The sequence below is a fragment of the Temnothorax nylanderi genome, unplaced genomic scaffold, assembly GCF_030848795.1.
Source record: "Temnothorax nylanderi isolate EJ_2023f unplaced genomic scaffold, tnyl_v1.0 TNYL_tig0654_pilon, whole genome shotgun sequence".
NCBI classification, from domain to species: Eukaryota; Metazoa; Arthropoda; class Insecta; order Hymenoptera; family Formicidae; genus Temnothorax; species Temnothorax nylanderi.
The window spans coordinates 74,131-89,963 of NW_027249716.1; the positions used below are offsets into that span (position 1 = coordinate 74,131).

General features: G+C 44.0%; 2 protein-coding genes and 1 long non-coding RNA gene across 3 annotated transcripts; all 3 read right to left on the reverse strand.

Annotated features, from left to right (window-relative positions):
* Positions 1-619: 619 nt before the first annotated feature.
* Positions 620-1,241, reverse strand: LOC139784658 (uncharacterized). Its single transcript, XR_011721620.1, has 2 exons — positions 1,114-1,241; positions 620-1,038 (listed from the first exon to the last, which is right to left on the reverse strand). It is a non-coding gene; the product is annotated as an uncharacterized lncRNA (long non-coding RNA).
* Positions 1,242-10,435: 9,194 nt separating this feature from the next.
* Positions 10,436-12,189, reverse strand: LOC139784656 (uncharacterized). Its single transcript, XM_071723845.1, has 2 exons — positions 11,933-12,189; positions 10,436-11,119 (listed from the first exon to the last, which is right to left on the reverse strand). The coding sequence occupies exons 1-2, from the start codon at positions 12,187-12,189 to the stop codon at positions 10,450-10,452; spliced, it is 927 nt and encodes a 308-aa protein (XP_071579946.1). The 3' UTR covers positions 10,436-10,449.
* A 160-nt stretch (positions 12,190-12,349) lies between these two features.
* LOC139784657 (uncharacterized) lies at positions 12,350-13,300 on the reverse strand. The gene has a single exon (XM_071723846.1). The coding sequence runs from the start codon at positions 13,298-13,300 to the stop codon at positions 12,350-12,352; it is 951 nt and encodes a 316-aa protein (XP_071579947.1).
* Between the last annotated feature and the right edge of the window lie 2,533 nt (positions 13,301-15,833).

Below are 15,833 nucleotides of genomic sequence, written 5' to 3' on the forward strand. Positions count from 1 at the left end.
ACAGTTGTCGTAATTGTTTTCTCCGAAAATCTTGTTGGATTTTTATAAATCCATATAATGTAGTAAATAAATACGTTTTTCTTTCAATTTCTCTCGTATTCATTTTTGTTTACTTTTATATTCCGTACGCTTTAAAATTTAAAATATAAGTAGACATAATCCAGCAAGCAGGTTAAGATGTATGACAATATGCATACATACTCTGCTTTATGCTTACAGAACAGACCTAACCTAATAAATGTTAGTAGCAAGATACTATATACCATTTCACGTGTACTTTACTCGAACCTTATTCGTTCCAATTTGCTCGTTCTATTCACTTCGTGTTATTCGGTGTAAACGCACTCAGATTTAATGCTTCATGCGTACTATTGTAACGAACAGCGCGTAATATTGTCGCTTGTTCGTTTCGCGAGCGCACATACCGTTGATAAGGTCGACATCATTAAACAAAAGGTACATTAATGATAGTATAAGGTATCGCATTATAGTTAAAGTATTATAATATAGGTCATAAGTATAAATATATATATATATATATATTATAGATATTATAAGTATCGCACTATAGTTGCAGAATAATATAATGGAAGGAACGCGGAAATAACTAAACAGCATATATTTTGATTAGTTCGTTTATTAAGCGTGCTACATCCATCAAATGTACCGGCACACGTCGCTCTCGGAAAATCACGCGATTTTCGCGTGACGCTCTCACGTATCCGCGTGGACCATAGTCCCTTACCCCGGGACCCCACCGAACTGGGGGTATAAATACAGGCCCCGCGGGCCGGATACTTCTGTTCTGTTTCGACTTTTCGGGATTCACATGCGGTTCCGACATTATCTGAGAGCAACGTGAGCTGATTTCGAACTTAGTCGCGAGCGCGTTTCTTGTGATCGAACTTAGCCGCGAGCGCGTTAACTGTGATCGAACTTAGCCGCGAACACGTATCTTGCGATCGGACTTAGCCGCGAACACGTATCTTACGATCGAACTCGCAGCACGCTCCGTTGTCGATGTGACCGCGATCCTACCTGTAAAAAGAAATCAAAGTGTGTTTTACAATAAATTGGTTTCAACGTATTAGCCAATAATTTCATTCTACTTACCTCCTGACTTTGAACCCGACTCTTCCAGTCGATGCGCGCCTCCCTCAGGGCGTTCTCGATAGATCCTCGAGCTGATGCGCGCCTCTCCCAGGGCGTTCTCGCGAAGTCCTTACTTAGATGCGCGCCTCTCGCAGAGGCGTTCTCTGATTTCCGCTGATCTTTCCTCGATTCCTGCTATTGTAAAATAAAGTTTGATTAGGGAATATCGACAAATCGAGCATTTAATTACCCGTTACCCCTAAGGACTACACACACATTTACACACGGCCACAAGGACATAAGCACACAGGATTTCGTAGGATATAAGCAAGGAGAAGGGCGACATACACACTTTAACCGGAATCAGAATAATAATAAGCAATAATCATAAGATAAGTCGATCGTCACCAATGGTGCGCTCGAGGCGTTCCGGACAGGCCCACCAGGTGAAAAGGCTTCGGCGCGCCTATCATACGGCCGGTGAATTCGATCCCAGCATATTCAATGATTTTCCGTCACACCCGGTAACATCCGAGTCTCACGCCAATGTTCAAGACGGCTCCGAATCGCGACCACCGTCTCCGGCTGCCAAACAATATCCGAAACCTAGAATCACTCGAGTAGAATCATTAACCCAGAAAATTCGACTCATCCTCCGCGAGTGTAGCGCGACACGAAACGCCAACGAAAATTGAAATAACAGACTCCTACTTACCTGCGAGTTCCGCTTAAGAATCCCCATCGGTTTACACATTTCGGTGCACTCAAACCCACTCCGACGTCCCTATTTCACCCCGGACGTGACACTATCTTGGTTCGCGTATCAAAACGGCGTACGGTGTAAACTAAGTCACTGTCTTTACCATTGGGTACACACAGTACAATTTAAGAATATTACCGACATTTCGCGCGTCAGATGCCTCCCCGTGATTCGGGAAAGTTGCTCTCTGCAATGTTTGGGACAGTTATTCGCCCAAATTCGAGTCGGCAGGCCACTCAACTGTGATGTGAGAGCAGCTTTACCATGCAAAGTGCAGCAGGCCACTCATAATTTTTTCCGTGAGCCCTCGCCGCTGCTTGGGCTTAAAAAATCGTCCGAGGGTTGCTGGACGGGACCTTGGTACGCTCCGTGTTGTTCCAGGAGAGCTTCCACCGCCCGACCTGGGTCTGCAACCGGCGTCTCCAGCTCCTCCGTCTGCAGTGCCGGATTCTCCCTGGGTACTACCGGGGTGACTGCCGGGATTACCGGCATGTCTGGCAGCTGACCTGACGCCTCTGGCGGGGCGTCCGCCGTCATCCCCGGCGTCTCTATCTTTTCCCCCGGGGTCTCGACCCGTTGGAGCAACACACGAAGCGAGCCTTTGCGTGGGTGTCGCGGCTCCGAAGCGTGCGATCGCAACATAACCTGTCAAACCGTTAAACTCTAACTTATTTGAATACCCATATTGAGACTTTGGATGCCGATTACGAAGATATCGAATCTTTAAATAATTTAGGTGTTACTAATACTATACGATGTGAAAAACATGTTAAGAATTGCGCATTACAAAATGTATTAAAAATATTTAACTGGTGGTCGCAACACTAGAAATAATTATAATTTTTTTTTTTAAATAAACTAGGGGAGACCGGGGCTAAACCGCCAGTTTTTTTTCGGTGCCGATTTTTAACAACAAAATAAATAATTTTAGTTAAAAGTGGTATACCACTGTAAAGAGTGAACCTTTAGCTACAAAATTTATATAGGAAATTTATATCTATGTTGCTTTGTTTAACCGGTATAGAGCAAAAACGACAACGGTGGAAAAATTGAAATCTCAAAAATGCCGGGGTTGAACCGCCACCCTCCCGGGATAAATCAGTTTCAGGTTTGATCGCCCATGAAATATTAGATATCTACACTGGATTCGTGTTGAGCATGCATTACTCTTTATAATCAGCATGCATTTATAATCACGTACCTCGAGATTTGGAGAGCAAATATTATTGCAGATATTACAAAATTTCCACGCGCAGAAAATTTCACTTTTCACCACGAAAACACGTTTGCCTCCGTAAAAATCATAACACGGCAGGTAACCTGCCGAAACTCCGTTGGTCACATGGGTACCATAAGCAGCGTTTACAATGTTAATAGCGAGTTCGCACAATATACAGGTTCCGAGATATTTGATTTGGCGGTTCAACCCCGTTGGCGGTTTAGCCCCGGTCTCTCCTATATATGTATATATAAATGTTACAATGTTTTATTTTCTTTTCCCACATAGTTTGTAGTATAATATAGATGTTTTAGTTGTTTTTAAAGATGTTTTAGTTGTTTTAAAGATGTTTTAGTTGTTTAAAAGATGTTTTAGTTGTTTTTTAAGATGTTTAATAGCTGTTTTTAAAGATGTTTTTAGAGATGTTTTAGTTGTTTTTAAAGATGTTTTAGTTGTTTAAAAGATGTTTTAAAGATGTTTTAGTTATTTGATAGTTGTTTAATAGCTGTTTTAAAGATGTTTTAGTTGTTTTTAAAAATGTTTTAGTTGTTTTTAAAGATGTTTTAGTTGTTGTTAAAGATGTTTTAGTTGTTTGATAGTTGTTTAAAAGATGTTTTAAAGATGTTTTAGTTGTTTTTAAAGATGTTTTACAGTTTTTTTAGTTGTTTGATAGTTATTTAATAGCTGTTTTAAAGATGTTTTAGTTGTTTTTAAAAATGTTTTAGTTGTTTTTAAAGATGTTTTAGTTGTTTTTAAAGGTGTTTTAGATGTTTGATAGTTGTTTATAAAATGTTTTAAAGATGTTTTAGTTGTTTTTAAAAATGTTTTAGTTGTTTTAAAGATGTTTTAGTTGTTTTTAAAAATGTTTTAGTTGTTTTCAAAGATGTTTTTAAAGATGTTTGATAGCAGTTATACAGATCAAATCATCGAAAGTCAATGGCACGTTATTGTTTTCATGAACATACGTGTCTCGCGGTGACTTCATCGCACACGTGCAAAACTGCACATCGTAGATTTTTCGGAAGGTGCATCTGTACGGATGCTGAGATCACGGTGAAATAAGATATGATAAACAAAACAAAACAAACGATGTGACATTAGTGAGATATAGAAGGATGAATTTGAGGGTACGCTCAGTAGTCGAGGACTGGAAGTCGTGAGTACAACACCGCGGTTTCATCATTATTTTATGATTGAACATTTTTTTCTTTTTAATGTGATATGAGCGACGAGTACATAAAATTGTGCAAACCGGTGATCAATTCTAAATTCATGATCGTAAAAATCAGCGAACCGCGGATGAGAAATTGTAGCAGATTGTATTTGTGGAGAGTCGACGTACCGCGATATCTGATCCGTCACAAAATCGGAATCGCCGATCTCCGATCGAACCGGGAGTTTATCAATTGCCAACTATATTGGAAAAGAACCTTCGGATATTATATGGTTTAGCGCGTGAGTGCAACAAAGTGTATGTAAAATGGATCTCGAAGAACTGTTTAAAGAAGAAGAAGAAATGGAATTTGAAGTGAATGAAGAAGAAGAAAGGTCTGAAGAAGAAGAAATGGAAGTTGAAGTGAATGAAGATGAAGAAATGTCTGATGATGCAATTCTTTCAGACGATTCATGTTATGACAGCGAAAGGTTTGAGGATATTGCGGAAGAAATTTTCCGAGTTTTAAACCAAGCTGAAGTCAATACGTTGAATAATTTGAAAAAGATGTGCTGCACATACTTTTATTACACTTCCGGTCATGCAAAGTTTTGTGTATCATGTATTGTGAGAATAAGTGGACTGTTTTCAATGCTGTACGCTGTTCGTAAACACGACACCCGTCCTTATATACTCATGGATGGTCTATTCTGTTCGTCTTGTGGAGATCCTTTATATCTAATTATGCAATGTAATCTGTGTCCTATGTGCACATGTCCTTTGTGAAAGACATTTGTGATTGAAAGTGCGATGTGGCAATAAGACATGATGTCCCAATCATTCTATGTTGTATATTAGAACTGAAGATAATTGGGAGTCGCGGGACTCATACCAACCTGTTGATGAATGATTCGTGGCAGTGCACTGTTTACAGTGTGGACACTGAAAAAAACTTTTCTGCGCGACCTACCAACTATATATCAAGGCCCACCGAAAATCACATGTAGGTGCTGCCAACGATTTTCGGTACGGTTTTTGTTATTGAATTTAGTGTTGAAACAAAAACTTGTGATATGTAGGTGTTTTTCAAAGAAGTTGGGCTCGGAGATATGCTGAATTAATTTGTAGGTGAGTTGGTTCAAGCCGTGTGACGTCACGCGGACCGGCGCGGCCGTTGCACGCGGACCCCTCCCCCGCGGCGCGGCAAAAACGCAAATGCGGACCATTCCCCCGCGGCGCGGCAAAAACGCGAACGCGGGTCCCCTCCCCCGCGGCGCGGCGAAAACGCGAACGCGGGTCCCCTCACCCCGCGGCGCGCCGAAAACGCGGTACCCCCTTCCCCCTCCCCGCGGCGCCCGAAACGCGGTACCCCCCTCCCCCACCCGCGACGCCCGAAAACGCGGTACCCCCCACCCCCTCCCCCCGCGGCGCCCGAAAACGCGGTACCCCCCTTCCCCTCCTCCCGCGACGCCCGAAAACGCGGTACTCCCCTCCCGCCCGCGGTACCCCCTCCCGCCCGCGGTACTCCCTCCCGCCCGCCCTTCACCCCCCTCATTGCTCCCTAGTTAGAACGCCCTTACCTTACCTACTCTCGAACAGTTGTGTACACGCCTTCGCGTAGCGTGTACAAAAGAAATGTTTTTTCAGCTTTCCGAAATGGTTTTATCTGTCCACTTTATTTCACGAGAGACTCGTGCGCGAGAGGGTTCGGAATATTCGGATAACAGGGTGATGCAACACGCGGTACTTTGCTCGAAATATTGTTCTTTATTCACCGTAAACATCGACGTGTATATATAGGTGCCGTCGTTCTGTAATGACAACGTACTTTTAATACTCGACTTTAAACAATTGACTCTTTTAACCTCGAGGCGTAAATTCGCGATTAACAAAGAGTCTTGTATAGCGCTCGAACTCGGAAGCCTGTTGACCCGTTCGTGGTTCGTGAGACAATGAGCGGGGAGAGGTGCTGCTCGTGGCATCTCGCCTTCGTTGCGGAAATAATCTGAGTTACGTCGGTACAATTTTCGTAGATTTTATCGACGTGAGTTGTAACAGTTCAACGCACGTCGTCTACTTAATTTTTGAATCGACAGGCGCCACTACTAGGACGCTTGCAGCCTGATCGTAGCTTTATATATATATTTCACGCTGTGGCGTGAACAAGTTGCCATAACTCATTTTAGCCTCAACATAAAATTATAAGTTACTAACGTTTCCGTTGCTAATAAGCAAGAATTAAGTTACTTTTTATTGTTTTACGATAGGATATTATATTTTTAATTAAGATAAAAATATTTAAAAAAATAAAAACTGAAAATGTTGAGTTGTAATAATTTACATTGTTAATAAAAAATCGTTTGAAAAAAGAATTTGAAGAGAATCCTAAGTAGATCATTTTAAGATTCAGAACAGATACAAATCGTTTTAGGATAATACCTTGTATATATAGAATGTATTGGTAGGAAAAGGATTTAAGATAAAAATAAAAGCAATATATAAAAAAATTTTTTTTATTTTTTAATAACTTATATATAAATTATAAGTATGGCCTCCACGGCTACTCCGGCAACCCCGGCCACCCCGGCCACCTCGGCCACCTCGGCCACCTCGGCCACCTCGGCCACCTTGGCCACCTCTACCACCTCGGCCACCCCGCTGCAGGTACCATTTGGCGCAGGCTTTACCCGCTCCTCTTTTCCATTTTCCTAAAAAATAAATGTTAATAAAGATTATTAGTAAAATAAAATAATATATCTACATATTAATTAATATTATAATATATTATACATTAATTATGAAACTTATAAATAATATTTATCACATAATAAAATGACCAAGATCAAGCAATATTAAGGAAAGTTCTATTAGACAAAAACGCTAATTTATTTATTTTTAATTAAATATTGTACCTTCATTGACTGGCAGCGGCTGCTGCTGCTGCTGCTGCTGTTGCTGTTGTTGTTGCTGCTGCTGCTGCTGCTGCTGCTGCTGCTGCTCCTGCTCCTGCCCCTGCTGCTGCTACTGTTCCTGTTCCATTGGAACAGGCTGCTGCTGCTGGTAGAGGAAATCCAGCTTTCGCTGCATTTCCTCTAAAATTTTTGCGAGGTTCCGCTTCGGCTGATTCGCTGGGTTTTCTGTACAAATAATTGTATAATCAACAATTAATAAATATATCTCAAAGCTATGAACAAAATTATAAAAACGCTTCTGCCTATTATCAAATCATCTTCAATATAAATCTTCACCCAGCAAACACAATGTTACATTAAAGGAATACCCTGTATAACATGTTATATTATAGTTACATTGTTCAGTAGGAAATATTACAACTAATATGTACATCACATGTAACATTGTGTAATTCCAGTGAGAAATGATGATCGAAAAGACATCGAATCGACGTCGAATTGATGCCTTTTCGACGCAAAAAACATCGATTCAATGTCGATTCGACATCGATCTGATCCAATCATTTCTCTCTGAGGTACTAAACGAATAACGCAATTAACAAAATTTGTAGTTGTTGATTGATAAAGCCAGTAGCATATATTCATAACAGTTTAATAAATGAGATAAGATTTAACTTTATTGAATATTTTATCGAATTACATCAATAAATGGATCTTATTATTATTATATTTCACTCGATAAACTCAAGTCTTTTCATAGTAGGAATACTGTGTGCCTACGGCCCCGGGAGCTCCGAGGGGGGAGCGGGGCGGGGGGGACTTGAGTGGCGAGGGGGTGTTGGGGAAGGGGGTTTCGGCGAGCGCGTCGAGACATGTTGTTTATCAAATATTTGATAAACAACATGTCTCGACGCGCTCGCCGAAACCCCCTTCCCCAACACCTCCTCGCCACTCAAGTCCCCCCCCCCCCCCCCCCCCCCCGGAGCACCGCGCTCGCTCCCGTTCCCCTCATTGATATTCTCTCTCGCTCCCGATCCCCGTTGTCTCTCCCCCGTTCGCGCGCGTCTTCTCGTTGGCGTTCTCTTTTCCTCGCGCGCGGTCTCTCTCGCTCCCGTCCCCGTTCGCGTTATCTCTTCCTCGCGCGCTTCTCGTTCGCGTTCTCTTTTCCTCGCGCGGTCTCTCTCGCTCCCGTCCCCCCGTTCGCGTTGTCTTTCTCTCGCGCGCGGTCTCTCTCTCGCTCCGCGTTATTAATTTTTTGATAAAAAAGGAAATACCTTAATCTTGACGAGGGGGGTGGGGGCTCCATGGCCGCGGCCCTCTATTCGTCTCAACGCAGCCAGCATCGACTCCCGCGGATTTTGGCGGTCAGGGCGGTTGATGGGAGAAGGACCCGCGATATGCACAATTCGAGCCTCGTTGAACACCAGCTCGTCCGCCAATCTTTCGTCCTCCGCTGTTGGACGATACGCGCGACCCTGCGCGAGGGCGTCGGTGTAAAAATGAGCCCTCCCGCGTCCGAGGAGCGCGCGGTGATCCACGTAAACTTCTACCCGCCCGCGTCCGATACCGAGTGGCCGAAGAGGTGGCTGACGCGGGGGTTCGGGAGCAGCGGGCCTCTCCCCCTGATCACTATCAGAGTCTTCGAAATCAATATTGCCAAATTCTACAATACCTCCCTGAATTTCGCTCTTTTCAATGTCTTTAGCGTCTTGCAGGGGAAGGCGCGGAGACATCACAAAAAATAACTCGTTAAAAAATCACACAAAAAAAATGTCCGGACGAAACACGTTTAAGCACGCTCACGGCCACGACGAAACTAAAAAAATTCAACGATGGTTATAGTGGAGGCGGGTAACGTCGACGGGTCACATGCCGATGGTCCGATGCTTGCGCGCGTTGTAATTCGACACGAGTCGCATCAAGACGTCGACTCACTTGTAATTTCCGTTGACAGTTTATGGCGTTTATGCAACGACGATAAGGGCTAGCGCCGTCGTTCGCGTTTTCTCTCGTTCGCATCTCTTCGTTCGCATTTTCTCTCCCTCGCGCGGATTTAACTTAATAATTATTATTATAATATAATAACTTAATAATTATTATTTAAAATATTATTATGAAATATACTTAATATTAATAATAGTGAAGAAAGCGGAAAAAATAAATAATAAATGATATATGGAATTAAGCATAAAAATATTTATTCATAAAATTTTAAAAAATTTTGGGAATTACCACACTTCTTCTTCTTCTTCTTCTCTCTCAAACTCGTCTTCGATTTCGAATAATCTTCGAAATCCATAGATGTCTACATCTCCCGAAATTTCCCAAATTTCGTCGTTGTTATCTCGAAGGAGTTCTCGCTCCCATCGTACCCAACGCTGGCGATGTATATTGATAAAACCACGAATTCGGATTTCATCAAAATGTATAACATTTGGCTGAAAACAAATTATACAAAAAATTTTTTAAAATGTTTTTAAAAAATTTTAAATATATGAAAAAAATTTAAAATGTATGAAAAAATGTTTATACACACCTGTACGTGAGGGATCCTCACCCTCACCATATTGAACAGTTCGATCTCGCACATCGGTTCGTTATCGACCCACACCCACTATAACGTTAACAGAATGGTTAATTTAATATATATTTAAATATACAGTTATGTGCGTATTGTTGCATGCATGCATGCCGTCCGGTATGCTTTTCAAAAATGTTACACCCAGGTCGATAGTGAGTCCATGATTTCTCTCAGACACTCATTCACACTCGCGCACTCACGAAAATAACGACTCGTTTATTAAAAGACCGCTCGCTGCACGCTTCAGCTTGGAGTTCGAAAAGCATACCGGGCGACACGCACGCAACGGTATTAGATATACATACCCCGATGGCAGGGTGAACGATTTCAATACAATCTTCGATTCTACGTTTACGAAATCTTTCCATTTTTTTTCTTATATATTCTTTGCTCGCGAACGTTTTCACACTACTGACTGCAGAGGACTGACTTTAACTGACTGCAGAGGACTGAACTAGAGCTCAGAAAAAAGTAATTAAGATAAAATATATCTAGCATTACAATAGCAAGCAAGGATTCGTTGAAGCATCGGCACCACATAGGCGAGCGTCGCCGGAGCATCGCTTCATAGTGTACGATATACGATACTATAAATTTCAAGTGGCTCGAGTAGAACGTCGCATATACGGCTCGAATGTAAATGCGTGTGAAGAAATTAAGACATGATTTATATTTAAAAAAAAAATACATTTTTTTTATTCTTCTTTTACATTTTTTTTTGTTTCTTACGTACTACGGAAGCGCACTAAAAAATAAAGCTGCGAGCTCACAATCGACGAGTTGATGTTTATCGAAGACATCGCTATCGCGTATTACATTTAACACTTGCGTAGGATCCGTTACAGTGGACGCGATTTTGGAGAATTGCGTGAACTTGACATCAACCGTCTCGACAATTCTACTCAATCGATGGAACATCGCGTCGATGCACAGATCAAGATCGAGCATACGGTGTAACGTCGATTCGGTCATCGTTAAGCGTACGTTTAAAGACTCGAGACGTACGAGTTTGACACCGTTAATCGTACAAATTCTCAACGTTAGCAGTCCAACGCTTATAAAATCACACGTATCTTTAGTGTATCGAAGGAAATTCTGAATGTTCCGCCGTTGTTCGTGGAATCCCTTCCACGTTTCGAGGGACAGTATCAATTCCGTTCCTCGATGATCTCCTACGGCGATCTCCACGTAACTCGGTGGACCCACGTTAACGCCAACTTTAAGGAATTTGTATCCCGTAGCCGTCAACGCGTATCGTCTGCTGAGTATACGAACCGCGCGACGCTCCAACGAAATGCTGTAAAAAAAATAAATGAGATTACTTTCAAAATAATAATACAATTTATAATTTGCAATTTTAAAAAAATATAAAGCTTTATAATTTAAGAAAAAAAAACGAAAACTTACTTGTTACACTTGTTCTCGTACGATGGAGTTTTATCATCATCACCATCGTGAATCGGTACGTAATAATTCATGCGTCTGCCACCGCTGCTGCTGCTGCTTCCTTCAGCGGAGCTGAACATTTTTTCTCTCGGTTATGGAGACGCGGACCGTTGATACAAGCGGTCGATGCAAGACTGATCGTCGTTGTAAAATTAATCGAATATACGCGGAAACTTTCAAAACTATGATGAAGGAGGGGGAAATTAATGTTTCTGGAACGCGCAATCAGCGCTCTGAAATTTAGGAGAGGGGACTAAAGTAGGATGTTTTTTTTTATTAAGACGTATACCCCCTCTCCGCATGACATCAACCGCGAAACATGTTCAGACATGTTCGTCCAAACCTGATACCCCCACCCCCCTCGAAGCTCTCGAGTTAGAATTCGTCACGTATACCTACTTATTCTTTAATTTTGTACACTATCGACTAATGGGGAAGGGAAATTAAACGTTGTAAAATTTACACATACATATAAAATTTATTTTTTAAAAAGATGACAATTCTCCCTGACGTTTCGACCACCAGTTAAATATTTTTAATACATTTTGCAATGCGCAATTCTTAACGTGTTTTCCACATCGCATAGTATTGGTAGCATCTAGAATATTTAAAGATTCGATATCTTCGTAATCCGCATCCAGAGTCTCAATGTTTAGGTTTTTTCTCGCTTTATTCTCAAGCAGATCTACCAGCCATTCTCGTTTCTGGCATCCCTTGACGTACACGAGAGTAGGCATTTCGTCGTCGTCGTCGTTGTCCTCTTCCTCACCGAGCACTGCCGATGTAATTAAACGCTTCACCTTGCTGTACGACACGTTTCCGTCTTTCCATCGTAATCCATGGTTGATTGCGAATCAACCAGGAAGCGCACAATTTGTCGGATTTTGTGAGGAAATTCCACGGCATGGGGCATGTAAAGATGTAATGCGCCAGAACGGTTCCGTTTCTCAGCACCGCCGCCTCCTTCACGACAAATTTCATCCCGACGACGAAACCTTGCAGGTCCACGAACGTTGGTGCGGACATGAAGAGATATCTCTCTCTCTCTTCGATGCGTGAATCGAGAGGAATGACGCGCGTTTCGCGACACTCTGATTTATATATCCTGCCCTCCTTTTTTCCCTCTCATAAATTTGTATCGAGAGTGAAAGAGAGAGAAAATTTTCGTCGACGTTGCCGTGAACACTCAGACTATTTTGCGCACTACGTTGGTCAACGGATTGTACTCGATCACGCGATCGTGTATGATGAGACAGTACGCGGAGGTATTCGGCGGTACGTTCTCCATGCAATCGAATTCTATTCTGACATCCACGGTGGCGTTTTTGACGGATTCGTTTTGTCGAGAGCAATCGATGATCACGAACGGGCCGTTGCGTAGAAAAGTCGAAACGGTGAGACTCGGCTCGAGATATTCGTATCCGTAATAGCCCTTGCAGAAACGCGCGTACATATCGTACAGAATCGCCCATCTGTGTTTACCAAAGTCCAAATTCAAATCGTCATACGGATAGACTTCCGAGTTTAGGTAGAGTTTCACGTTGGTCAATTTGCAGTCGTCGAATCGGCTCGTGTCCGCGGATATGACGTTCTTCCGACCCGTCTGCAGAGCGAAGACGACGTATCGCGGTTTCTCAAGCTGAGTCGCGGTCTTAATGGCCCACGAGTGCTTGGTCGTGTTCTGCAACAGGGGATACTCGTACAGATCCCACGAACGGAAACCCATACTTAGATATCGTCCTTTTTCCAAGGCGCGCAGCATCGACAGCTTGTTGATCTCGCTCAATACCACGTGAGGCATTCGCCACTGTATCTTGAGTATTTTGATAGTAGGCTCCAACGCGAGATTTCCCACCAGACAATTGTTGTCGTTGCGCGATCGTATCATGACCAATTCGTGACGAGCGTTGACCACCACGCGTCTGTAATCCTCGCAAAATCCCAGTAACGTGTTGAGCGGTACGCAGAAATTGAAATATCCATTCGCGTTATTCTGCGGCTCCCAGCCGGCGTTTCTCAGGATCACGCTTCTGTCGGACGATACCGTTACGTAGTTCTTGAACGTGCTGGTTATTCCTACGTTTCTGCAGTGATCAATCTCCACGCCGTCGAGCTCGTATCGAATTTCATCGAACATGAACGCGACGCAATTATTCCCCAATACCACGTTATCGGCTTGACCGGCTGCTCTGGTCACCGTCAATGTTTCTTCGACGGAGAAAACTTTCGCACAGCAACGTATACAGATCCTGCTGTTGTATGGGTATTCGTATCTCGTCGCTATACTCGAACGTTGTGTTGGCGTACGGGTTGTACGTGTGAGTCTCGATCTTGACGATGCGATCGTCAAAGACCGGCTTGCCTCCGATGTTAAGAATTTCAGTCATCGTTCACAGTCAGCTTTCAGATGTTTCGTACCGCGAATCCCAGAGATTGTAAAAATTTAACGTTCGATGCGTTGAACTTCTTTCTCGTCTCTTTTTTAACGCCACCGAATGTCGATTTGACGATATCGTCGATCGTCGCAGTCGTAAAGATATTCTTATCTGTCGCGTGCTCCGAGTCGTTCAACACGAGCATCTCACACGTCGCGCGTTATCGCTGTCGCCGTCGTACGTGTAATCTGACGGTGATCTCTTCTCCTCGAAAATTGAGCAACGTCCGTCTTGATCCGTGACGCGTATCGTTAGATCCGAAACGCTTCGCGCGATGATCGGCAGGTAAATGATCTGCGCCGGCGTTTCCGATATCTTATATCCCGGTGGTACGCTCGGTGAAAATTCGTGTATCGTGTGAACACGTTTGCCGTTGCTGTACGCACCCGCGGTCACGTTACACTCCACGCGGATAATTTTTACGTTGATAATATTAATCGACGCGTCCGATTCGTACCACTGTCCCGGCTGCAATATACGCTTCGACGAGAATCCCAGCAGCGTTCCAACGTTGTTCGGTTTGTTAAAGTTCACTCTAAAAGCGCACTTGATCTCGCTCTTCATCGTATTGTAATTTGCGCGGAGCACTATCGGGTATTCCGCGACCTCGTCTTCGTAGCCGTTCGCGCGACCGGTCGCCTCTCGGGCGATATTCACGATTGACGTACGATCATCGTTGGAACGAATTACGCGTCGCGGGCGTTTCCGTGAAATTTCGCGTTTCATAAACTCATGTATGGCTCGTATCTCGTACGATCCCTCGGGAATCGTAATTTCCGTGTCATCCTCGTCGAAATAAAATTTATTGTTCGAAGAATTCACGTTCGGAATCGTGTGATAAGTCTCGAAACACATTAGACCGAGCTCGTAGTCACCGTCGCTCAGATCCACGGCGGGAAAATAGTGCTCCGCGAGGATGCTGCTCTTCCCGGTCAACGTGAACGTTATAGACATGTCGGCGGAAACCGTTAACGAATACTGAGTCACCACGGCGCACCGTCAGGCTTTAAATTAGCGTCGATCGTCCGGAGAAATTGCAAGCATAATTGTCCACAGATGCTCTGATCGTATCGCTGATAAGACGTGCAATTGTACTCAATCTTCGTCACGCTCGGCCCGAAATATCGCACCAATTCTTTCGGCGGTCGAAGATTACCGAAACTGTCGAAATACATGACTCGATCTTCCCTCTTCGCGTACGCTACCCAATGAGTACCGGGACCCGCTGCATCGTCCAAATTCACGATACCGCTCTCGTTTCGACGTACACCGCCGATCGGTAACGAATCACGCATGAAGACACCTCTGAAGAACGGTACGCGCATACGCCTTGCCAGTCGATTCAATTGTACGTTAGTCGTAATACCCGCGGGCATATTTAACGTCTTTTTGACGTTTTTTTTTTATTTTCGACGCTACTCCTCGCCCGCGTTTGTGCGGGCCGAGATACAGCCCTCGTCCATATTTGTACGGAGCGAGATAAAGTCCGCGACCTTCCACGGCGCGATTGTGACGTTGCATCTCTTCCAGCTGACGCCGCGCGGCTTTGTTATCGTTCACGGCCTTTACGACTCCCGCCGCTCCGCCGGCCAGAGAACCGAGAACTCCCAACAACGGTAGAATCGGCAATACGCCGCCTCGTTTTACTGCAGGAAGTATCCGTTTTTTCGTCAGCCTTTTCCTCGTCTTCGTTTTTTTCGTTTTCAAGCTTATTCCGAGCTTCGTCTTAGCCTTTATGGTCGCCCAGACGGCTGTAGCGGCAGCTCTCTCTCCGAGAGTCGAATCTCTCGCGGTAATGCGTTTTCGCGCTTCCGCAGCGAGTATCTCGTCCGCCGCGTGTCTCGCGGTGAGATCGCGGTTACGCGAATAGGCTATGTCGTGCTCGCGACACGCCGCGTCCAACAGCGACGATATGTCTGAACCTCCAAATCCGCCTTTATATGTTCCGGAAGCTTGTCCCACACGTAGTGAACGTGATCGCCGCACGTTTGCAGCAGAACGGCTTTCGGCACAAATTGCAGCTGTTCGGCGCTTAAGTCGCGAATATCGGAAGGTCTCGACAGTAGGACGAACATTTTTGCTACTGAGCCATTCGCGGTTCCGCTCGCCTATAAATAGGCGTTCGAGTCAGCCAGAAAGTCGACAGTGTGGAAAAAATGAGATTCGTGCGACAACCGTTGGCGATTCGCGTGACGAATTGCGACGACAGATCACGGCCGATGGGAGGCAACGCGG

Bases quoted from the DNA above. Each gene is read 5' to 3' on its own strand.
- LOC139784656 (XM_071723845.1), bottom strand. From the start codon at position 12,189: ATGTCCGCACCAACGTTCGTGGACCTGCAAGGTTTCGTCGTCGGGATG. The intron at 11,120-11,932 runs GTGAGGAAGAGG...GTAACAAGTAAG, and splicing joins AATTACATCGGCAGTGCTCG to TTTTCGTTTTTTTTTCTTAA.
- LOC139784657 (XM_071723846.1), bottom strand. From the start codon at position 13,300: ATGTTCGATGAAATTCGATACGAGCTCGACGGCGTGGAGATTGATCAC.